At 41.6% G+C, this 25,212-nt stretch overlaps 1 protein-coding gene across 1 annotated transcript; it reads right to left on the bottom strand.

Annotated features, from left to right (window-relative positions):
- Nucleotides 1–20,910: 20,910 nt before the first annotated feature.
- On the bottom strand, nucleotides 20,911–22,585 carry msc (musculin (activated B-cell factor-1)). The gene is made up of 2 exons (XM_029529397.1): nucleotides 22,041–22,585; nucleotides 20,911–21,895 (listed from the first exon to the last, which is right to left on the bottom strand). The coding sequence occupies exons 1-2, from the start codon at nucleotides 22,578–22,580 to the stop codon at nucleotides 21,815–21,817; spliced, it is 621 nt and encodes a 206-aa protein (XP_029385257.1). The 5' UTR covers nucleotides 22,581–22,585; the 3' UTR covers nucleotides 20,911–21,814.
- Nucleotides 22,586–25,212: the final 2,627 nt, after the last annotated feature.

Below are 25,212 nucleotides of genomic sequence, written 5' to 3'. Positions count from 1 at the left end.
GTTTGAAAATGCACTCATCCAAAGGTTCCAGGCTGAGCCTTCATTTCAGCACAGCAGCCCACACACCTTCAGATAAAGGGATGCAAGTGGATTGAGTGTGCCACATATCCTTGAGAGCATTTTTTAATTTCTTGGTGCTCCATCTGTTGAAATGATAAAGTGCAGCCATAATGGAGTGCAACAAGATTAAATTAATCAGGTTTGTCCATTACACTGCCACAGGCTCTTCACAGATGATTGCAATTTTCTCTGTCAGGCCCATTATTGTAAGATCTGTTTAGTGAGTTGATGCAATTAAAATGGACTTAATGTAAATTTAACAATACAAATAACACTTCTGTCTGTGTATGTTTAAGAGGGGTGAGGCTGGAGGGTTCTGAAGAGCAACGGTAAACACCCACTGTAACCATTTTTAACTTCAAACAAACCAGGGTGATATTTGATTAGTGTAGACTCTGTGATCAATAACTATGTTTCATGTTTTCATGTTCTCTGTGATGTCAAAGGATCTTGTTGCACAGACCACCCTTGTCTGGACGTTGGCTGTAAGGAACACAACACCTTCCACAAGCATATCATGATGCCCATAGATCATTTGAACCTGGCGAGGGGGGAGTTTAATGGAGTCGCTCTGATGAAAGTGCACGCCTTTACTCTTGTGTTTGAATCTCATGATTCAGTACAGTAGGTGAGGCAGACTTGAGAGAATTTTATTAATTTTTCCCGGAGCTGATCTAATATCTTCCTGATTGGTTGCTTCCTCCTGCTGGATCAGGTCACTGCCAGGGGACAAAGCGTACAGGATGTGCGCTTAACAGGAGGAGATCTCGGCCTAGCGCCACAAAGCTCCCACCACCACTTAAACCCGGGAACTGCGGAACTGTCACGCTAAAAATGTCAGATGCTTTTTATTCTCAGCACCTCTATAATTTGTGATTTATGCTATACAGTAAAATATAACAAGGTACCAATGCTTTCTCAGCATAAAGATACTTCTACACATTTGAAGACCACATTTGGGGGCATGGCTGCAGTGAGATACTTTTTTCATAGATCTATCTGGAAACTCAGAACCACATCTGTTTTAGGTGATTTTACTGGATTTGAGGCGGCTGAGTTTAAGGTTATTGTGGCTAAATGAAGAATTACCATAACCAATCAGACAATGCACTTTATTACATTATATGCTCCATTTCATTTAGAGGTCAGGTGTTTTGTATTAGTGTCCTCTCCCATTACAAGCAAAGTGAAATAACCCACACCTGGAGACAAGTACATATTTTCTTTGATACATAAAAAGGAAGGAGGCAGTGTTCTCGTTCGAATATTCAGTTTTCTTTCTCCTGCCTCTATTTTTCCAATGAGATTTCTAATACCTGGTGTGTCAACCATGCAGGTAACCTGAGGAGGTATGCTCCAGTGTGTTTGTTGGAGGCACCTCTCACACAACGTGCATTCCAGTGGCTATGACAGACCAACAACAAGTCAATCAATCACAATCTGTACACCAGTAATTTAGTAGGTGTCATATTATCTCCTTTGTTAGCCACAGGACAGCAGTGAGTCAGAGAAGGAAGCAGGAAAACAAAACAAGCTGAGGATACAACAAAAGCAAAGGTGAAGAATTTGTAGTATCGAGGACGTGTATCAATTTTAAGTTGTATCTGTATTTCTCATGCGTGAATGTATGACCTCTAAATTAAAAATAATAATGTTTTTTCTCACTGGCTGTTTTGGGTGTTATTGGGTTGATTGTTTTTTATTTTTTTTAATTTGGTTTAGATTTGGATAGCCAACAGCTGATTTGATTTGATAACTCTGTATAACTATTCCACACAAGCCCCACTCAAAATGTTTCGTCAAATTTGTTCAAATTTTCTATTTACATAACAAAGAGGTTTACTTTCAGTGTAAATTCGGATGTGAGGATTTACAATATTGACAAAATATCAATTTACTTTAAAAAGCAACAAGAATAGACTTCAAAATACTCAGTATCTTCAGAGGTATATGGCCTCGAAGTGAAAGCTATCCTGGTGCCAAATCAAATATCCCTACAGGTATGTAAAACCATGAGAACTTCAGTCCAATCTGTCCTCTATCAGCGGTTCTACTGGAGAGGAAGTATGGCCAGTGTTTGAGAGTAGAGTGCAAAATAATGAGCCACCCATTCCAAAAAAATGTTTAATACAAACATACAAGCACCGGCATGAAATGCCAAAACCTCCCACAAAAAGAGCTTATGAACCCTCAGTCCAGTGGGATTGCATAAAGTATGGGAAATTTGCAGTGCAGAGAGGTCCTCCAAAACTGTTCAGGACCGTTATTTGGTATGTGTGGAGGCTTTTTCATATGTCATGAAGAAAGCTGGCACCAAACACAAGACCTCTTTTTCCCCTTTTACTCAGTGATGATAAGTAAAAAAAAAAAAAAAAAAAATACAGGCGTCAGCTAACTTTACCAAAGTTTTTCTTTTTTTTTATCATTGAGGTTTTTTTTTTTTATTCACTTCAGAGTTATCTGAGAAAACTGATTTTTGAAGGTTAAAAATGTTGTAAGGAAAACCTGAGAATGACCTTATTCACTCATCTTCCATATAATATGATTCCACTGACATGCCAGCCTGCTTCTTTTATGGCACTTCATTCCTTTATCCTGAGACCACTTTCTGACAGGTTTGTCTTGCTTATGTCTGGTTTTATGTAATAATACAATAACTGATAGTCAGGCTAAGAGTGCTTACTTATAGAAAAATAGGAGGCTAGATGTTTGCTGTAAAAGCTTTTATATGCACATTGCTACTTACATGTTAAATCATGACATTTTCTTCCATTACATTACATGATGCTGTCATTTTTTATTTAGATTGAAGAGACTTCTTAGAATCGTAAAGCATTCATCCTGCCCTTATACAATGGGAAATGCACATTCAATGAAAATGTTTTTTCTTCATAGCAACAGGTCAGCCATAGGTGTGGTTGAGTGTACAGATGGATAGTGATCATGTGGATTAAACTGCATTTAGCCACACTTGTCTCATGGGATTTTCCTTGGCTACATGCGAGCAGACACTGAGCCAAAGCCCAGCTCAGTATTTTGACAGCAGAGCCAGAAAAAACAAAAGTGTTTTGCTTTTCCGTTTAAAAAAAAAAGCAAGAGAGAAAGAAATGAAGATGTAGTGGAGAGAAACGGTAGTCCCTCAGCCGCTGCCTTACTCAATCCATATGCGAGGCTTAGAGGCAGGAAATACCCACAATTCAGTGTAATCAGGGTAGAAGCCGTCTAGCCCATTGGAACAGACCTGGTGGAACTGATTGGGCACCATTAGGGCAAGCAAGAACTAAATATGCAGCACGTAGAAAATTTTACATTTTCATACAGCCTAAGACAAATCAAAGTAATGAAAGGGAACAACTTCTATCTCCCATGAAAATTTAAGTAGAAATGGATTTGTGGAGGTTTTGCTGCATGAGTTGTAGGTTCACCTCTAATCTAACGGCTTCAGGCTACTGCCAAATATATGTGAGTCCGGTTGACGCACACTTCCCTTAGTTTAGACTGACACATTTCTAAGCTGCAAATGTTTGATCACTTCAAGAGCACATTATGTAAATATCCTCCAGACCTTCTTTGCTGCATATTCACAGCTCGCTATGGATCACAAAGCAACATTTGTATTTTGTCCACTTTCATTGTTAATTCACAAACTGACTCTGTGGTACCACCATTTGACCATAAGCAACAGAGCAAAATGACAATGTGCTTCCTTGAGAAGGCAGCAGTTGTTTGACAGGCTGGTGGGTTTGTTTCATGATGAGGGAGAACTGCTGGCACGGTAAACCATAATAACACTTCTCCCTTGCTTCAGAACCAGAGAGGGGTTTCCCAGATATACAAACAGAGGCTGGCTGGCTTGTCGTCCGAATAGCTTGACATTTACGGACTTTGAGGAGTCTGCATGTTTACTGATAGTTGGTTTTGGTTCGTGCTTTTTGAGGAATAATTGGGGAGGCTGGGGGAAACAACGGGAATGACAGCTGATGTGGTTTGGTCAAAGGGAATGAACATCTGCCTCTGATTTAATATGTGGCCCAAATAAAGACCCATGGTACCGGTGCAATATCTGTCTTTCTCTGTCTCTGTCTATTGTTAGATCTGTCTGTCTCTCTCAGTATCCTCACAAGTGTCTGACTCACACATTAACGCAGCACCAGGTACTTTCAGATCACTTCCTCCTTTTCTGTGCTGAAACAGTCATTCATGAGCAGAAGAGCAGAACGCACAATCACAAGCACAATCGAACACTTGCCTGTACGTTTTGGGTATAGGAGAGAAGGCTGGCGTAGTTAAATCCTTGATTTGTACCTCTCGAAAGTCTCACAAGTCCCCTGTGCCCCTCCACCCCCGCTCTCCACCTCCCACACAATTCCCAGGTCAACAGAGCTCTCAATATGAGGCGCGTCTGGTCTACTGTGACAGCATATGGTTATCCACTCAAGGTGTCCAGAGACACTCGTTCTTCATACATTTCCAATAAACAATTGAGTGAGAGGGTTATTCAATCAAAGTCGGTCTACTTTGAAGAAGCAAAAGCTTGTCTGCGTAAGCTGTATGTAAAATATATGCTATATAAAAAGTTGTACGTCCTCATTATATGAATAATATCCCAATATATGTGATAAAATGGATTTCAAGAATTTCAGTCATTCTCTTTCGCAAAGTTCTTTTTTTTTCTTTAATCACAGTATCTCCTCTATTTTTTTTTTTTTTTTTTTTTCATTTAAACTTCTGGAAAAAAGCAGCCGCACTGGATGTGAGCAAAGAGTAAACACACTAAATTAGACACTGATTACATCATATTTTGAATTTGGGGCTAGAATGGCATTACATGATGTTTTATGAGCACTGTCAGGTACTTTTTAAATAATACACTCACCATGGAAATGATGTTTACTTTAAGAAAACAAGTGTACGTTTTGCTTGTTAGAGGCACAATTTCTTAAGTGCTCAGCAGCTCTGTGCAGATGTTTGTACTGTAAACATTTTGTGAATATTAGAATGATGTAAACCCAGAAGGTCTGCAGGCGATTACCACCTCCAATACTTTCCCTCTTTGTACAATGTACAAGATTGAAAATAAAGCACATTTTATTCCACCATAATGCGTCCTGTCTAAAGGATCTGGCTTACATATAATGTGATTGGATGATAGACACACAACCACTTGACTGATAGAATATGGTGCTTTTTCTGGGGTTTGTGTATTGCAGTCGCGACAGTGTGCCAGGCATGATGGAGACGTGTGCTTGGATTGATAGCATCTTTGAAAGGCAGCTCCCCTGGGTTAATGGGGGAGTTATCCTATTAGAGCCCCTCCTCTACTCCCCTTCTCCTCCTCCTTCTACAGGAGAGCACCCATCATTGCCTGGACTCTACTGCAAAGGGGAAGAGGCTAATGGCCTCTGCTGCACACAGTATATAGTCCTCCCTTTTTGTATCAATCTTCTGTCTCACTGACTGCCTCTGGCTCTTGCTTACCTTCTCATACCGCTCTGCATGTTCTCTCCAATGCTTCTTCCTCACTGCTGATTTCCAGGATCGATAATTCTCCGCCGATGCCCTTGCACTTCCCTCTCAACACGTTGGGGCCATAAATCACCCTTCTGCTTCTCAGGCAGGAAGGATGCCTCAGCTAGAAAACATCTCAAGCAAGTGCAGGTCAGGCGGAAAGGTGAAGACAGCTTAACGGACTGTCCCCAATAGCATGCCCTCTTCTATTGCTTCTACAAAAGGGATTTTCTTTTCTTCAGACCTGAGTCAGAAGATAGCTGTGGATATAAATAAGGGAACCACATTAAGATGTCAACCAAGACTTTAAATAACACAAACTGGCTTTTCACATCTGATCATGCTTTTCAGAAACCACACTGAACAACTGGTCCAGCTAAAACCATGCTCATGAATAAAATGCATCAAATGAAATCATGGATGAGTTTCATTTTTAAGCCTGTTTACTAATCCCGAGGTTTTATCTTGTGTGCTGCATGTGGAGTTATTCATTTTAAACCAAATAACAGCCACAGCTTGAGAAAAAGTCAAGTTTAATGTGATTTATTTTTTTTTTTTCACTACTCAATTTAACTGTCTGTGCTCAAAGAAGCCATCACTGCAGAGACAGCAGCACAGAAAACAACAAACCATCGTCTTTTAATATCACCACTGTCTTATACCTATTGCTTAAGATTTGACTCGGCAGTTTTGTAAATCACACTTTCACACTGTCTTCCTTCTTCAGAGTTATGACCATCATATAAAGCCTTCTTTTGGCACATGTGTTTGATAGTCAAAGTCAGAGAAGGAAATCTTTTGAAGATTTTCAGGAGTGTGCATCTGGGCTCCTCACGGACAGTTCACTCCCTCCACAAGAGCTGCTGGTTATTTCCCTGTGGCTTCTGAAGGCAGCACAAAGACATTGACCTAGGCCTCAGTAATGGCCCCTCCGTGGCCATCCTGTCCATCGTCAGCATAGTTGAGTGCTGAGGTGCATGACATTTTTATGTTTTAACATATGCAACTCAACCATATCAGCAAGGGTGCACTTGCAAGATGTTACCACAACGGAAGTGAGGAGGGAACTATAAAGACTTGGGATTAAAACAATCTTATAGATCACAGCCCATGGGGGCCTGCATATAGCTGCACTATTGCTGCACTATGGCTTGGTCCCACAGTAATTACAAATTGTGCTCCAGGATCTTCTGAACATCAAAGGTGGTGGTATGAGTAAGGTGACTCGCCGGGGAAATCACCTGGGGGAAGGCTGATATATGGTATAAGGAGGGCAACGCTATGAGGCTCATCGAGGGGTTGATGTGGGATCCTCTTGGACAAACTCTAACTGCACTGTGTTTGCCCTTTGTGACCCGTCTTCTTGACAATATTTGGCCAGAATAGGAGAAATGTTCATGCTTTTTCTGGAAAGAAGCCTCTCAGGAGCTAAAGTCAGAACAATATAGTCAGGCAGTGGCAGCGCTCGGTTCATCTTTCACTCTTCCACTGTTTTAACCACATATTTAAAAAGTTATCATTTTCAATGAGGCATGCTCCACATCTTGAGTCTCAAATCAACTTCTCTGCTGCTCTTTTATTTCTTTAGGATATGAATAATGGCTGAGTGGAGCCAAGCACGTGTGAAGGGGTTTCTTTGGCAACAATTTATTGTTTTTGAGTCAAAGTTATTTTCAGAACACTGGCGTTTTCCTAACAGTCCATAATTGTGCGGATTTACACTAAAAAACACTCAGTTCAGCAATAAATGTATTTCTCTACTACAGCACAGATGGAGCATTATATCTCTGCATTACGATAAAGAATACACAGATAAGTGGAGACTGGTATCAGACAATGGCTTTTCTATTGCAAGTGTGGGTAATCATCTTGTGGAGGGAGTCACTGTGTTTTGGCAAATTGCACCAGATTCATTAGGCTATAGGCATCTCCTTTCCTGCTCTCTCCTCAAGTTTCCTCCGCCCTATCACAGCCCTGGGGGCCTTATCGTGCTGCATGCTCTCAATAGGCAGGGCCGACGCTAAGATTTCAGATGCTGGCCAACCTCTCTGAGGGAACAGGTGTCCCCTCTGTCTGCCTGTGGTCGAGGTCCTGTAGTCGAGGCATGGGAAAGGGCAGCCACCGCAGAGGTTCTACCCCAGCAGACAAGTAACAGTGCGCCTTTCAACTCAGCCTGAATTCAGCTAAATTGGCATCCTTTTAGGAACGACGGGAAGCAGTTGGAAGTAGAAAATAAAGAGCGGAAATTCACCCAACGATTCCCTGTTGGCTTGAGGAGTACGGTGTTTCTCACAATGGGAAAGGAGAGAAACGATTTTGATGTGTAAATGAGATAGGAAAAAAGGAGCTTTGGCCTGGACTGTTTTACTTTGCTGCATGTGCAAATAGACTGGCCCAGACCACAGTATACCAATTATGTTCGCTGCGTTCAGTTCTGATTTTGCTATTTTAAGAGAAAAAATAACATAAGAATATTAAGTTGTGAAGCACTTAGAGTGTGGTTGTCTCCTGGGGACAGACTTTTTCATTTTCTTTTTTTTTTTTTTTCAAACTGAAAATCTGACATGACAAGAGGGATTTGGGGCCTTGTGGTGAGCTGATCATTTTGAGATCAAAAGAGCAGCATTGTGAGCCCTCAAGCATCAGGCCCATCAGTGGTGCAGGTGTGGAGGAGAACACCAGGGCAGGTAAATATCTCAGAGGCTAACACCTTTAACTCCTCATTAGCGACAAATTTGTATGAACTTTGACAGATGGGATTATTTGAAACATCACTTCAAGCAAGAAGCTTAAGTTTAAAGCCTCGGCCTCGCTGAGTTTAGGTCAGGGAAATGCTAATGAATGCCCAAGTAATGGAAGGCAATTAATATCTTTTAGAGCTGCAACAGTTATTAATGTTAACTCTCCCTGACAATACGCCCAGCCAGCGTTCTCCTCCATTCATAAATGTACTCCAACATAAACAGCTAAATCATCAAAGTCAGCCGTAGCCTGGAGGAAGCTCTGGGGTTGCGGGAACAAAGACATTTGCAAATGTCATGCGTGACCTCTACACTGAAATGCTGCAGAGTGATAATATATCGATGGGAATGCCATTAAAAACAGTTTCAAGCTCCTCCTGGATTCATTTGCGCTGACCCAGAATGCAGTATTTTCTTAACACAAGCAGCAGGCCGCTTTGATGTTATCTCCCTATCCAAACAGTGGAGGGCCGGCCGCCCCTGCCCTGGCTGTGGCCGTGGAGGACGGTGTCGATTAATCACAGTGAAGCCTGCGAGGGAGCGCTCATAAATCGCCTCGGCGCTCCTTAAACAGGAGAGTCCCAGGGCGCAGCGCCGCCATTCATCAACACTCTCCCCCCAGGATGACGAGTAAATAAAAGTCTGAATATGTAATGGAGGGAGTGCAGAGGAGGGTGCCTTGGGATGTTGAGCATATCCAGTGGTGTAATGGTAAATAAAGAAGTGCCTAAACTCTGACCCCCAGGCAGTCATCAATTTATATTATTTATTTATCGAATATTTCCTTCAAATCACATCTTTTTCCTTTGAGATACTTTCCATCAGTGGTGTGTTTGGCTGTTTTCATATCTTTTATGAGTGTATTTGATGCCACATTAAAAGTTTATGGATGCCCTAAATATTTCAGCTGGAGGGACAAATGCAGAACAAAGAGTTTACTGTGTGTAATGATGCTACAGGAGCATATAGGGTTTTCTCCTTTTGTATAAGTAATTGTTTGTCATAAATGTGGTTTAATCTTTGTCTTTGGATGGTGGGAGGAACCCTTCTTTTTGTGGGGCAACAGCGTTGTTCAAATTATTGATTAATTATGAGCTCTTTTCTCAGGTTGGTAGGTGCCATAGCTCCAGGATGTTTTCCTCATGTGGAGATTTACAAATAGCATTAGTTTGGTGCTGAGAAGTATCTCCAGTGTTACCTGCTGATTAACACTTTACTGTGAGAGCTGTGTATTGTAGTCCCTGTATGTTATTAGATGAAAGTGGTTTGTTCAGAGCATGCGGGTCGATCCAGTTGTGCGGATTTCTGTTAATGTTTCAAGAAATCTGTTTGTCAACAATTATATAGTTGTTTTCTCCAAAACTGAAATCATTTATTAACGGCATTAAATGGCAGAATTGGACCTTAGTTTGTCAGCCAGGATTTACACTTTACACTATTTCCAGAAGAGGTCGGCGTTTTCTTACCAGCCTATAATTATGTAGATTTACACCAAGAAACACGCACTTCACTTCCTCTTTTCAGCATTAAACTTATTCCTCTGCTGCAGCACAGGCAGAGCAGACACAGGAGCGACTGATGCACTTACACACACATATAGGTCAAAATCACAGACAAATAAATTCAGGTTTTATATTTGTTACTTGACACAGAAAACCAGGCATGGAGACCTGTGAAACTTTTTCCCAGGATTTGTCTTTGACTGGATGGGGGGTGTAAACATTGTTTCTTGTGTCTGGCAACACTGGAGTCCTGTGAAAGTCGGGGGTGAGCAGCAGCAGAGAGCACTATCTCTATCATCGGTGCTCACCAGGCCTGTCTTCACACTGGCAACCCCACAAAGCCTGCCTGGAGACAGATGACAGCGCCACAAAGACAACACAGGTGGCTGGCTGCAGACCACCTGGAGCAGAAAGGCTTGGCCATGCTAAGACCTCTGAGAGATACGACGGAGCGTAGAGTTTAGAAATGGGGTGGTGGAAGTGAGAGGCAACGTATGATATGAGGAAACAGACATACAAAATAGATGATAAGGTCATAAATGAAAGAATATAAAAAACCTGGTAACTGGCAAAGTTACACACCATTTTGAGGAACATAAAAAAAATCACCCTTCTTATAGCAAGTTTGCTATAAGTTTGCTCTCCTGTTCGCTGAGTGCCAGAAGAAAGGAGAAGTGTCTTCATGGGAAATATGAAGCTACCATTGGCAGCTAGTTAGGCCTTTAACCATCAGACAGAACCAGACCACCTGCCTTCAAGGAGCAGCCAACTCTGAATTTCAAAAGCACAAATTACAAACCCATCTATGATATCATAAAAGTTATGTTGTCCTTTTTTTACACCGTCTTATCCTTACGCCACACAAGTGTTGCAAACGGATCTGCGGAGTTGTTTGCTGTAGCTACGTTTGTGGCAAGCGTAAGGAAAGTCCACAATTAGCTCCAAAAGGGCTATTGTAATATCAAGAAAGGCTAATCTAGACAAACAAAAGATTTGGTACCTTGCTTTGCAATAATTTAGCTTTACAAGTTAGCATAAATTACATAAAATATTTTCCCCTGAAATGCCATTAAGCTCTATAGTATTATTTATAGTGATGGATAAGCTCATCAAAGCTAACCCAAGATCTATCACCAGCACCAGTAAAGGACTCGTCTCAAATGTCCCAATGAGGCTGCCTACATCAAATTTGACCTCTCTCTACTATGCCCTTTAACGATACCATTTAATAACGATATGGTGGGTCACGCTCCATAGTGCGATTACATGCCCGATTTTCAAGAAGTTTTTTCCTGACCAAGATGAATCTTTCTTCCAGACTCATGTTCATGCCCACCTTTGAACTGAAGGAGATACTTTAGTGCCGTGACCTCAATCCATTCCCCTTATACAGCACAGTGAACTCTTATCCAGACAGCACAATCCCCCGGATCAAGTCCTTCAGCATGATGGGGAAACTCTGGAGCCAGTGGGTCTTTAAAGTAAAGATGGACTCCCAGAGAGGTACAGTGGACTCAATAGCCTTTTAGACCTCAGATCAAGTTTTTCTGTGCTGTACCTGACCAATAGTTGGTCTTTGTGAAAATGGAAAAAGGTAAAAGACCAAGGCAGAATTCAAAAACAGCAAGGCAGAGCACTGGAGCAGGACTGATTAGAAATGCAGGACAGGCCCATACTCATTTTTTTACCTCATACTATTGTCTGTGGTTTTACATGGCAGTAACAGCAGATACGACCTTACCTGTTGCTGGAGGAGCAATGCTGGAACATTATGAAGGCAAATTGATAAGCTTCCATTCTGTCATTGTGTTGAAAGCCACCCACAGGGGGTTTCCAAAAAAAACAAAAAACAAAACAAAACAAAAAATCTCCCACCAAGTCAAAGGTCTATTATTCTTATGCTAGCTTTGGAAAATAATTTTTTTTGCTCTCATTTTCCTTACAATGCAACTCACTTTTCCTTTTCCGTGTCTTCTTTCGTTGTTGGATTTTTTTCCCTCGTCAGTATTGCTCTTCCATCTTTCTCACTTCTTTTTTTTCACTTTTTTCAGCCTCATTATCTGAGAATTTCCTCCTTTTTATGTCACAATCTCACCTCATCAGTAGCGCCTCCCTATGTGTGCTGCAGTCTCCTGTGTACCTGCATGTCTTCCATCTGTGCTCCGGGCCTACTTGGTTTGAGCCTTTCACCTCCAGTGCTATGCCTGCCTGTCTGCAACAGCTGTCTGCTGAAAACCAAACAGACACCCTTAATTGGTGTTCCAGACTCAAGAAAACTAGACTAAAATATTTGCATAATTTCACAGAGGACAGAGGAAATTGTTAAAGCATGTGACCGAAGGCTCTGACTGATGTAACCCTACCCACCAGCTGAGTGGCTCTTGGGTGCCACCCAGCGCCAACGGTGCCAGGAGGGAATGGTGGGTGGGGGGAGGTCGGGGTGACATGGGTATGGGGAGGGAAGTTGAGGAGAGAGAGGTGAGGAATGAAAAGGTCATTCTGGCTGATCCTATCAGAGTGTTTCACCTTCTCATACTGCGATACTGCGAGAGTGGGCCTGAGACAGGCAGAAAAAAGCCTGCAGTATCATATGAACACAGCACTGGGTGGTTCTTGTTAGAAAACCTTTATTGTTTTTAATTTGTCCTCTTGCTCTTACAGGTATGTGGATGGTAAATCAGAAACAGAAATCCTATTTTTAGCAAATAAAACAATCAAGCACAGTATTTGAAAGAAACAGAGTAAAGAAAGAATAAAAACTTTTTCCTTACAAAATGCTAGGAACAACTTTTGATGATTTCATTCATGTGTTACTACAGCAACAAATAATTTAAATGTAATGTAAATAAAATGACAACAGGCGTATTGGAAAACTACAATCTATGGAGAGCAGGAAAGAAAATATACTTATATGCTTCTATATCAATTTGTATCAATTTGCAGTTATGTTTGTATATGTTTGTAAAGCAAAATCAATGTATAGTAGAGTCTAAAAAAGATTTGGAGACAACAATTACAAAAAAAAGAATATATCTATACCACTTCAGACCTACTCCATGGCATTGTGTGTATCAGTGAAGCAACACTTTGTTGCTTGTTTCAATTAGCATAGAATGAAATAAAACTCAATAAAATCCACCCATCCTTTATTCTGTATTTCTTTTCACATACAACACTTAATAAATATCAACATATTATACTATAGCACACTATATATACTCATTTCATCATATTAGTACTATGCAGCTTTGCTGTAGGCCGTGTCCACCTCCGTCCTGGTTCCCACATCGCAAAGCAGAGTGGTGGGCGTTCGCAGTCACAGCTGAGGCAGGGCAGGGTAATTAAACTAGCCTGGGCCATGTGGAAAAGACATAGAGCTTTAAATGCCCTCACTGGAGATAACATGAGCGCCAAGCAGATAGATCACATGGGAGCCCCCCGTTTACTGGGGATGCCAGCTGCACTGAGACACTGCAGCAAGCTTTGTCACCTTGTAAACGAAAGAGGAGAGACAGAAGTGTGGGGAAGTCAACGAGTGTAACCGCAGTATGTCTTTTTGTTGCACACAAGAGGCAGAGGGAGCACATGGGCTCTGAAATTGCACAGTGCTTAATAAAAACGTGGAGGAGGCAAGTATGAGACGCATGAAGTAGCTCAAACAAGCATCAGGTGTCTCTGGGATTTCAAAGGAAATTTCATGTTGCAAAAAGAGTATTTTATGGTCCTCAGCTTAGAGAGACTGTAACACAAGCCCGTGATTGTTGATATTAGATATTGTTTAGTTTTCTTTCTTTCTTTGTTTTTTTTTTTTTTTTTTTTTTTTTTTTTTGCAATATACATGCAAATGAGCCAGTGCAATACCTACACGTCAGTATAGTGGAAAGAACTAATAACAAATTATCTAGAGCTACAAGTAATTATTAACAATAAGAAAAACAATCTTGTAATATGGAGGAGTGATTAGATCTAATCAAGAGAGATAAAGTGAGTAAACAGATCATTAAACATCAGCTCCTTATGAATACAACATAATTATTAAATGATTATGGTGATTACACACCCACCAGGGTTTGCATGGTGTGTCCTCATTATCGCACAGATTAATCAATGCCACAAGCTCCGGCAGCAGGCTGCTGCAATACTCACAGTGCAAGAACGACGTTATGAGAATAAGAACGAGGACGTTACCATAGAAAGATATAAGATAAATAATGTGGGGAGAAAGAAAATGCTTTTTCTAACCATTGACTACCTGAGTTTGTTTTATTACAGATCATTTGCTTTTTGATTGATTATGATTTATTACTGTACTCTAAATAAATAAATACAGAAAATACAGAATTCAAACATTTGTACAGTTTATTCAGTATATTAACTGGTTAATCAATTTCGGGCAAACTAAAACATTATTCAGACTGTGTTAATAGACTACGTTTAGTTTCATGTCCCACAATGTTCTTCCACTCCATCACAATGTATAAATAATTGCACAGCAGTTTTCTTTGATATTAGTTGTGTCTCCATTATATAACACAAATTAATCTGTGTCAAAGGCACAGACAGTGGGAGCAGGATGATGGATGAAAAATGTCTGCATTGAAATCATGTGACACCAAAAGAGGAAGACAGCGGCACTGACTGAGTGTGTGTATCTGTGATGTAGCAATAGAGGAGGAGAGAGAGTGTGTGTCTCACTGATGCAGAGAGGAAGGAAGAGACAGTGAGAGAAACACAGTGACTGTGCCTGTTCGAGTGTGTGTTTGACTGTGTCTTTCTCTGATGACAGACCAAATGAGCTCCTCTGTCATGCATGGCCTTGAGAAACCTCTATGGCTTTAGGACTCCATCAGCCTCTGTGGGGCTTGCTGGACGTCCTTGGAGCTGCCTGTTTGTCTCTTTCCACACCACCGAGTAGCCAAACAGCAGGGTGAGCTGCCTCTCCCACGGGTCAGGTCCCTCTCAACCCCATGGCAAGCTTTGATCTGACGGACAGAAGAGAAGAGAGGGCTTTGGGAACTCTACGTGTTGTGTGTGTGTGTGTGTGTGTGTGGGTGGGTGATTAGGGCAGCAGACAGAGAAGCAGGGGGGATGGTGAAGGTCAGGTGGGGTCAAAGGCCGTTGTCCATCTTGACTGTCCTCCTGTCTGTCAGCTACAGAGGAACAGCCACCACACATGTACAAACACACACACACTCAGACAAACACATGCCTCCACACACATAGACACAGTAAAGCTAGAGCTGCTGTAATTGATAAATCTATAATAACAACGATCTAATGTGACAAGTGTCATTTGTAGTTAAGCTTTTAAGAAAGCTTTATGCCAGATATTTCCCAGAGGAGTTGGTGTGGAAACCAAAACAGAGCGAAAAGGAGAATGAATGTTGAACTGCTGAATGAAATGCTAATGCTGCTTCTAGCCTGTTTAAATAGGAAACTGTACATTAACAAAGTCAACATATAAAGTTTATGGCTTATTTCTGCTGCTCCACAGTGGCCAGGATTTGGTTGATTGGTTCACTCCACCAAAAGCTTCAGAATTTCTTTATTCTGCAACATGGAAGAAATATCAGCTTCACGTTAAGTGACGAGTCTAACTGTGCCCCAGATGTGTCACATTTTCAGCAGATAGACTATATCAGATAGTCACAAACTGTGAAAAACAGCAATCTTTCTCTGTTTGTGACTATCTGATTACTCACCTGTGTGTGCCTTTGCATGTTAGCGTGTTCACTCCACATGTGCTCCATATCTCCATGTCTTTTTCCCCACGGGCAGCCTCTCTGACCAACATACAGCCATCAGCCCTCCACTCACTTCTACCCAGGACAGCCCCCTTTTGAAGGCTGAGTAATTAACGTGCCATCTGATACACCATCCGGCCATAGAGGCTCGCCAGGGTGACACACACACACACACAGATCACACACACAAACCTGCTCACTTGCACGCTTACACGCACAGGTGATCCATCAAACAGTGTTAACTGGCCGAGTGTCAGCTGTGTCTTGGTGTATGACGGTGACCCTGAGGTTAGCCCAAAGAGACTATCATGGGCCATAATCACAATCCCCACTTCAGCAATTTGGAATTGGATGCACCATAAAACTAATCCTAAAGCAGTGATGTCTCTACCAATTACCCTAAAGGGATTTTCTGGTTTGGTGGAAGTCAGGTAAATTGGGTGGATAACATGTGTTAGTCCTTAGGTGTGGTTAAAAGGCTTATATTTGATTTCTCTATTCATGTACAGTATATGATGAAGAATCAGTCCAAGGACAGACCTGTTCTATAGTTTATGGAATTATGATGTCCTACTATTCCTCTATAAGTAATCATCCATACAAACAGAAAAATGAATTAATAAATTGTAATTCGTAATTTTTTTTTTTTTTCCTAACCCTAACCCTAACCCTAACCCATTGAAACAAATTAAATAAAACATTTACATTTTACATTTGTTTACTATGTTTGTTGTGTGTTGTGCTGCCGACTGTAACACAGTTCGGCCCTCGAGGATCATAAAGCTGACTGTTATCCGTTAACCATTAATGATGCTAAGTTCGACCCCCAAACAAAGCTTAGGAAAAACATATAATCAGTGAAATATTCCAGGTGGGGAGAAGAAGCCACAAAAATTAGCAAATACTGGGCAAAAACACAACCTAAGTAGCATAACTTAAGTCATTCCAAGTGAGGATAATATTAACACACAAAATTCAGTTATTTGTTCGCCTCTTCTCAACATTCAAAGGACCCGCATTTGTTGCTGCACCTGTGCAGAGCATACCGTCATCAGAAGAAACAAGCAAGAAAAGAGACCACATCTCAATAAATTTCTCCCTTCCACTGAAATGTTTTAGAACATCACGTTCTACATGATAAGCATGAAATCACTTTGATTTCTGATGTGGTCATGCAAAGTTCAAGCCTCTTATACAAACAGTTGGATTCGGGGTTTAGTTGCTTGGATGTGGCGATCAGAGAGACCTGAGAGAGTATTTTCTCCATGAGGTTAAAGGTTACGCTTGAGGCTGTCAAAATAAGACTGATGCCTGGAAAAGTTATCCTTCCTGGCATTTATTTGGGCTTGTAAAAACATTGGATGTGTGTAATTAGTTTGATAGAAGTGATGGATTTCTCCTAAACCATTCCTTTTCAACTTTCAAAAAATAAAGGTGGCCTGAATTGTTCTAAATAAATGTCTCCAACAGCCAAATCATCATGGTGTGGGCCAGAAAACTTCTTTTTTGCCTCCAGGACCATTTTTGATGTGGCCAACATTGCCATGGGCAATGTGTCAGAAAAGAAAGAGAAGAGGACAAGCGAAAAGAAAAAAGGATAAAAAAAAAAAAAAGATTTAGTCCATAGTTGCAGGTGTGTTACACTTTTGTTGCCCCAGCAGAGGTTCACAACAGAGTTGATGACAAAGGGCTGGGCCCCATGCAGCCTATTGTGGCCTGGAGAACAATATGGAGCTGTGAATAGCTAATCCCTCTGGACCGCTGACAGGTTGGGCCTTTAAGCAACCTGGGGACTCATTTCTCCACTGGGCTGGGCCGCTGTCTGACAGGGATGGGAAAACCCAGGCTACACACGGTGAATGAACCTTTGCCCAAAGCAGAGACTGGGAGCCATTGTAAAGGGAAAATATTATCTCTATTGTCAGGTTGTGGCCGTCTTTGTAATGTCAGAAGATGAACTTGGCGAGAATGTGCCACCGGAGGGGGACTAGGACAGCAGTGAAACCAGCTCAGACTGTGTGAAGACTATTCAGCCGAGTGAAGATGTTTTTTTAGTTTAAAACCTCCTCTAAAAACAAATTCTTCTGACCCCATTAAGGTGCCACATAAAAGCCAGTGTCCAATTGCATTAATTGGTGTTGATATTTCAACTGATTTTACTGGTATTCCTTTTCTAAATATGTCAATTTAAAAATGTCATATAATATTATTGATGTTATTAAAATTATTGTGATCATTTCCAACAAAAATTTATATTGACATCCAGTTTATTTTTTCTCGGCTGCTTATAGTTTTGTCTCTTGAAGAAATAAATAAAATCAGTTGTTACAGCAAAAATGACATGATTTTTATATTTGTGTGCATATATGAAATATGTCTTTGCAGGCGGAGCATAACAGGATGTGGACTTTACACATTCTGAACCTCTGAGAAATAAATGAAATAGAATAGCGACAGAAAGGCGAGAACAAGATAATAGGCCAGGGGGCACCGCCCAGTCCTTGTAAACAGCGCCACATGCCCTGAGAGCAAACACCAATATCTGTTTCTCCTGGGCTACCACTGGCAGCAGCAGTGGAACCAGGACACCACCCAGCAGCACAGAGCCAATATTCACCCACTGTCCTGCTGGGGAGACAATGGGAGATGGAGCAAAGAGAAGGCCAGGGGTCTCGGGTGGATGCTGTTTTTGTCATCCCTTACTGCCTAGATGCGCCCTCATTACCTTTCCACTCCAATTTATGCATCTTCCCTCCCGTCTTCTTCTCTCCCTGTCTCTGTTTGGCTCGACCTTCCCTTTCAGGGTGTCCAGTTCATCCTGCCACAAAGAGCCTCCATTCCCTCCAGAGAGGAGGCTGCCAGTCCCGCACTGTAACCCAATCACCTATCTAACAGAAGAGTGTGTCATCTCCACAGAGCAACAGGAAGTCTTGCACACAAGACAGATCTGCGTCTCTCTGCGTCCGTCTGCCTCTCGTTCACACTTAGACTCCAGAGCGCACAAATGCTCCATAAATCATACAGCATCAAAAATGTAATGAGACACTATTCCAGGTTTCTCTTATTGTTTAAACTCCAAAGAGAATGTGACATTTTCAGATTCTACATATGCTGCTTGGAATAAAAAAAAAGTGCAAAACCCCCCATTTTTTTAAATATAAAAAATGTTCACATATATACAAATATGTGGGCTCTGTTGGGCTCTGGGGCTCTGTTGCAGGTTTCCTTAAAGCAAGATCAAGTGCAGGTTCTTGAAGATGCTCCACCACATCTGATTAGAACTAGTTATCAATAAACAACATGTTGCACATCTCCTAATGTACTAATATAATTACAGCCGTTTTGTTGATACAATCAACTCTATCCTTAAATTTTGTCAGCTCCAGGGTCAAGGGTGGACATCTTTATCACTGGAAAGAATGTTTTTTCTAAACAAAAGCTGGACACAGGAGATGAACTAATCTTCTCGTGAGGAAATGTAAATATTGGACATGATTGGAACAGTTTGGGATTTGCATGTCCCTTTTCTCATTAGTGGTATTAAGTGACTGGATTTTAATAACAAACATGCTGAAAGTAGATTTGGAACGTTCAAAGTGTCCAAGTTTGATTCTTACAATTTGTAAGGCCTGAAGTTCATGATTTCTGGGCAGCTATGGAGGCGGCCTTCCTGAACCCCTGATGTTGGCTTTGGACCTATAGTTCCTTCCTGTGCATGGAAATTCTTCCACAAATTAAAAAAGTACCTCAGTGCTACAATTGGATTTTGCTGAGGTTTGAGGGCTGACCACGCAATTTTATATCAAAGCAATGTGTCCAGACTGAATTAATTTAAAGTCTTCGAAAACAAGGGGGAAACAGAGTAATGAGAATTTAAGATTTCAATTTTTTTCATGTAGAAAACACACAGATATATAAATGTATTACAATTATTTTGTATAGCTGTATTTGTTAAATAAAAAAAATCGGAAGTAATTTACTCATGGTCATTAAATCCTGAGGGTTCCCAAACACTCTTTGCAGTGCCAGAAAGGCAGAAAGTGTCTCTGTCGTCGTTGGGACCATGCAGACCATCGTGAAGATATGGTGACCTCTGCTGGACATGAGCTCTCAAACAATTCAAAAACAGAATCTGCATGTGGAACTTTTCACAGCAACCGTTCAAAACATGTGGTACAATAATCTGAAAAAAAAAGAAGAAAATTGAAGATTAGAGGATAAAAATACCATTTTATCATTTGAACTTGTGCTTTTCCAATAGTTAAAATGTGACTTAGTGACATTTTACAGTCATTTCAATGTGTATATTAATAAAAATTATCATTACAATTATTTCAGTGCAGCTACTTTGTGTTTTATTGGTCTAACTCCCTGTCAGATGCCGTGAATAATGACGCTGATTGGTTCGTATAGTATGACAGGCTGCTTTAGGTGTTGTTGGTCAGCGATAAAGGAAGTTTGCGGCTCTGTGTTGACATCCTTCACCACAAGATGCCACTCGTGTAACATTACCAGCTGCATACGCTGAAAGGAAACTTGCCACGGCCACACTTTATCACCCTGAGCACCGATGTCTGTGCTGCTCTAAGCCAGCACTGGCACAAACTGCTTGTTGTTTTATTTGTGAAATTCAAACTGCCTGTGACATCAGCTCACAGTTGGAAATCCAGCTCCAGACACCATCATGTTATTAACATGTCATTTTTTGATTAATGGCACCTTATTTTCAGTGCAGTCAAGATGCTCATTGGAGATTTTTGACTAGTTCTCTCTGGGTGCCGCATTTGAAGTGGATGACATGAGAAAGGAAGTAGACTGAGTGCGAGACGGCAGCTCATTAGCTGTCCGGGTCCAGCAGAGTGGCTGGTTTGTCCCAGGAGAAAACTTCAGAGTTCTGGGAAACTCACCAACACGCCAACAGCTGCAACTCAACATGAACCTGATGAAAACTCTTGCCTTTGTCTCTTTCTCCATCTAAAGCACTTTACTTGTCTATCCCATCAGACTGCACAGGCCTGGCTTTCCATCCATCTGTACTCACATCATTCTGGGGGTTTATCTGAATAAAAGGAGTCCTAGATCAAGAGATCACTGTCTCTTCTCTCACTGTCAGCTATGAGCAAATGTGCAAATGAGTGTGTGACTGTTCAAGTACAGTTGATAAGGGGAATGGTCTCAACCTCCACTGGGACATCTGAGCTTTTTTTTTTTTTGTGATGGATTTCTTTCTTTCTTTATTTTTCTTTTTCTTTTTACTGGCATATAGGCAGTGTGATGAAGTGGTACAACTGTAATTGAGGATGATGGGTTTTTTTTCTCCCAAACTATTAAACATTTTTGTATTTCATCTGCTTTATGTATTTTATAAATACACTTACAAAATTGTCATGGTCTCTGTGTTGGATACAGTGGTTGTGTTCTTGTTTGTTTTATGGCAAATATACAACAACGTCTGCACAATATCAGACATATTAATATCACACTTAAATTTTCAGCAATGAAAAGTAAAACGTAGCTAAAAAGATAAATTAGCGACCTGAACCCTGAAACCTTTGTAGGATTACATGCACAAATGACAGTAATGTGAGTGCTGCAGTCACAGGCCACATTCTCCGAAGGCTCATGAAGCTGTTTACTGAACATTTTAACTCACATGACAACCTCTGTGACTTCAACAGTGCATGAAGTTAACACACAGTGACATGCTACTAAATTAACAGAGTGGTAATCATGTCTAAGTTTAACACCAGGAGAGGAAAAGACAACCAATCTTACCAAACTTGTATCTGTAATGCAAACATGCAGATACATACCACAAATACAATAAATACTATAATGGAGTCATCCTGCTGTACATGTGGCCCTTGTGATGCTCTGATATATTCAAGTGTAAGTAGGACAGAGAGAGACAGAGAGCTACATACCCATGTACACAGAGATAAGGCTGTTATTGTGTGTCTCACAGATTGGGATCAACTGTAATGTTTAATGATACACATTCCAAGCATTAACAGCAGCCCCGACAAGTGCTGACGTTTGTAAAACTTAAAAATCAAACATAAATGAAGACAAGTGGTTAAACTCATTGTAAACAAGCCGTCATATTGATTTCAGCAAACATGCACACAACAAAATACAGTTTTGAGTTCAAAGGCTTTCATCAGGAAACAGGACCACAGATGCTAAGGTCACTTTCCACAGAGGAGAAGGGAGGGTCCTCCTGGTGTTTATGTTTCAGTGGAAGAACAAGAGCTGGTCCTCATGCTGTGGCTCCACAAAGTCTTACAGTGGTTGGGATGTCTTGGTCCTCTGATCGGCCTGTCATCATAAAAGGCCAGCTCTGTCAAAGCAGAAGACAGCAGGTTCATCAGGAAAGACAGACAACCAAAAGTCACCATTAGTTACAGCAGTTTTTAGATGTTAGGAGGTGAATGCTGCATTGAAGCCTGATAACAAAGTCAGTAAACAAAGTTGGATCTTCGTACCAGACTGACTGGATGCGCAAAGCTGTTTTCGAACCGGTCGTCCTGCAGGAGCTGCCTCAGGTGAGATATGTAGCTGGAGGCGAGTCTCAGCGTGTCCAGCTTGGACAGCTTGGTGTCCGCCGGCACCCAGGGCAGGCTGGTTTTTAGTCTGGAGAAAGCTTTGCTCAGCACCCTCATGCGCGCCCTCTCCCTGGCGTTGGCCGCGTTCCTCTGCGACTGTCGCGCCTCCTTCCCGTGCGCCCTGGGCGGTCTGCGCTGCTGCTTGATCCTGCCGTCCACGCCTTCGTCCTCCAGCTCCTCGTCCGAGTACGGACCGGGATGAAAGCAGGAGATCTTGCTTCTTTTCAAAGGGCTCCCAGTCCTCCTGCAACACGTGTCATAGTCCTCAGCATCGCTGGCTGCAGAGCCAGTGGACATGGCTGGAAGGCACCTGTGCCCTGGAGAGAGAACCTTTGTGCACACCACTGACTGGAGAGTTAGATTCGCTGCTTGGTGTGATGTTAGTATGTTGCAAAATCTGCCAAGGCAGGAATCTATCATAACCCTTTAAAATATTCCCATTTGATAAACCAGCGTGGAGCCTTTAAACGTCACTAATCGACTGGACCAAGATACCAACTGAACAAGGACAAGTCTGAAAATTGCAGCTCTCCCTAAAAGTCAAACATGCCTCCTTGCTTTGCTACCCCTCTAATTTAAGTGTCCTGGACTTGGCAACTGTACAGTTTCTTCAGCACATTTCTCCTCCCCTTTTTTCTGCAAACCACCATGACCCCTGAAAAACCACAGCTATGATTCCCTGAGCAGACTGTTACAAACTGGACTTGGTCAACTGGACCTTGATAATTACATTAAGTCATTTAAACAAACAGCTAATTATCAGTCGATTTCTCGGGAGTACTTGAATTGCAAAATGAATACATGAAGATTGATTTTGTTCAAAGAGAGATAACTCCTGTCACAGCCTACAACAGGGCCCATAAATGTTCCTCATAACAATACAAACACCCTGTTGCATCATTTTTTAAATGAATATAGAGAGTAAACATGTCGCAGGTTTGTCGGTCCCACACATTTGTTTCGGTAATAGAAATGTCTTGAGGACCTTATCAAAAGTATCTAATCCCTTGCTGGTTTCACAGAGGGATTGGGTTTCTGCAGATGGAGCAGCTTTTCACACGCAGCCCGACAGCACCAGGCCCAGCTGTTATCGGTTCCCATGACATCTGGAGCGTTGGCATGAGAAGGGTGTGGCAGGAGAAAGGAGGCACCATCTTCATTCCCATAGTATCACCAACGGTTTTGTTTTGCTGTGTTTGCAGCTTTAAATTAGTTTTGTCCTCCAAACTTTTCTGACAGCATCGACCTGCAGTGACGACGCGCTTTGATCGTGGATTAGATCAGATCAGAAACTATATGGGGGGCCAAGAGGCTGAGCATGAGAAGCTGTAAAAGTGTCAAATCTGCAGATATTGCCACACTGCCTGGAGAGTTTCAGAGAAAGAAATTTTGCACGTGCCGCAGTGAATGCCACCCTTCAGATGGAACAGAAGAGCACATCCTGTCAGATTTGTAAACATGACAAAGTAAAACACCGCGGGCACATTTCACAGCAGTTTCAACAGCCCAAGGTTTTGTAGCACTTTAAGAAATCCCTCTTCTTCTCTCTCAAGATATTCCCAGAAAATCCCAGGTCCCTGTTTGCCATTACTCCATATAATGTGTGTGAAATTTAGATTTTTCTATGACAATAGCATGACTCTGCCAGGGATTACCTAACTGCAGCTGAGATGCATGCTTGATTTTTTTGGTAGCTGGCCATGCCAGGGTCACTAGAGGGAGGAATAACTGCCTGATTGCTGTACTGTACTCAGTTCCCAAGACAGTGTGTGATATCAAGCACCACGATGACTTGATTTTCATTACATCAAGCTGCATAAGTTAAGTTTTTAATGTTGACAAATGTGATGTCCAAATTCAGTTTTTCACCATCAAATCCGTTTCCGTCTGGTTTTGAAGCACTCTGCTTTCCCTCTGCTCAGATTTCGCTCTCTGCCATAGACCAAGAATGCTCTTTAATCCAAGGAAACATTGGCATGCTTTCCGAAGTCCTGCTCTTCCAAACAAGTTTCACAAAACCCCACATGCGCTGCACCCCTGAGGAATCCTTGCTCTTAGTTCAGCCTTGGATGTGTGTAGAGGTTGAGCTATTGAGTTCCACTTATGTTGGTAAGACGGTCAGGTCTTCAGGCAGACTGCCATCTCATCGCCCATCACTACATCAGTCAGCGAGGTGGACAGGCTGACTGACACACTTGAAGGTGCAAGCCAAGCAATTCCGCTGTCAGGTTTAATCCTCAGTTGACAGACAGTCTTTTTTTTTCCTTCTTTTTACATAACATCAAAAGGTACTGGTTAGATGACACATATTTCAACCTGCTGTTTCATTCACTGTCAAGTAGACGCAGGGTGACATAAAACACTCGGCTCATTAGTCATTCTGTGGATGTAGCTCTTCAAGTCAAAGCAAAAAATGTTGTCCAAAACATCAGTGTAATTGATGGCTACATGGTTATTGTATTAGTCCTGGGAATAATTAAATTCAGGGCCAACAGTAATAAATATCACTTGGAAGTTGACTTGAAGGGAGAGTGAGCATTTGTCTATCAGTGAAGACTTTCAGGGGTCACAACCTCCGCTGGGGCCCTGCAGTAGAGAAGCAGAGGGACAGGTGCAGGCTCATGATGTCAGCAGCCTTCCTCAGTTTCTCTCCCGGCGCGCCCTCTTTCCCATGATCACGGCTGAAGCAGCACTAAGATGGCGTGCAATGCCAGAGAAGAGGCAATGTACAAACCAGTGACAATAATTCATCACGCTTTGCAAAAATTTTAAAGTTCTTATTATGATCCTCATTGGAAAGTTCAGATTTGAGCTACAGTTTCTTTTTTAGAAAACAGTTTGTGACATTAAGTGTTTGTGTAGCTTTGATACACATTGAGGACGATCATAATTTCATTTTTCTTTTTTTCAAATAGAAATGTTGCAAATACCACACGACATGAGCTCTTCACCTGTCGCATTAAACAAACTCTCATTACAGCTACACAGCTTCTTGTTTGCACTGTGTTTAACTTACAAACTGAAATTTATTGAAAGCTGATTTACAACCTGA

This window comes from Echeneis naucrates, chromosome 20 (genome assembly GCF_900963305.1).
Source record: "Echeneis naucrates chromosome 20, fEcheNa1.1, whole genome shotgun sequence".
NCBI classification, from domain to species: Eukaryota; Metazoa; Chordata; class Actinopteri; order Carangiformes; family Echeneidae; genus Echeneis; species Echeneis naucrates.
This window is presented reverse-complemented; position numbering and strand designations above follow the sequence as displayed.

Coding starts and splice junctions, on each gene's coding strand:
- msc (XM_029529397.1), bottom strand. CDS start 22,580: ATGATAGATTCCTGCCTTGGCAGATTTTGCAACATACTAACATCACAC. Junction 21,896..22,040: donor TTGCGCATCCAGTCAGTCTG/GTACGAAGATCC, acceptor CTGCTTTGACAG/AGCTGGCCTTTTATGATGAC.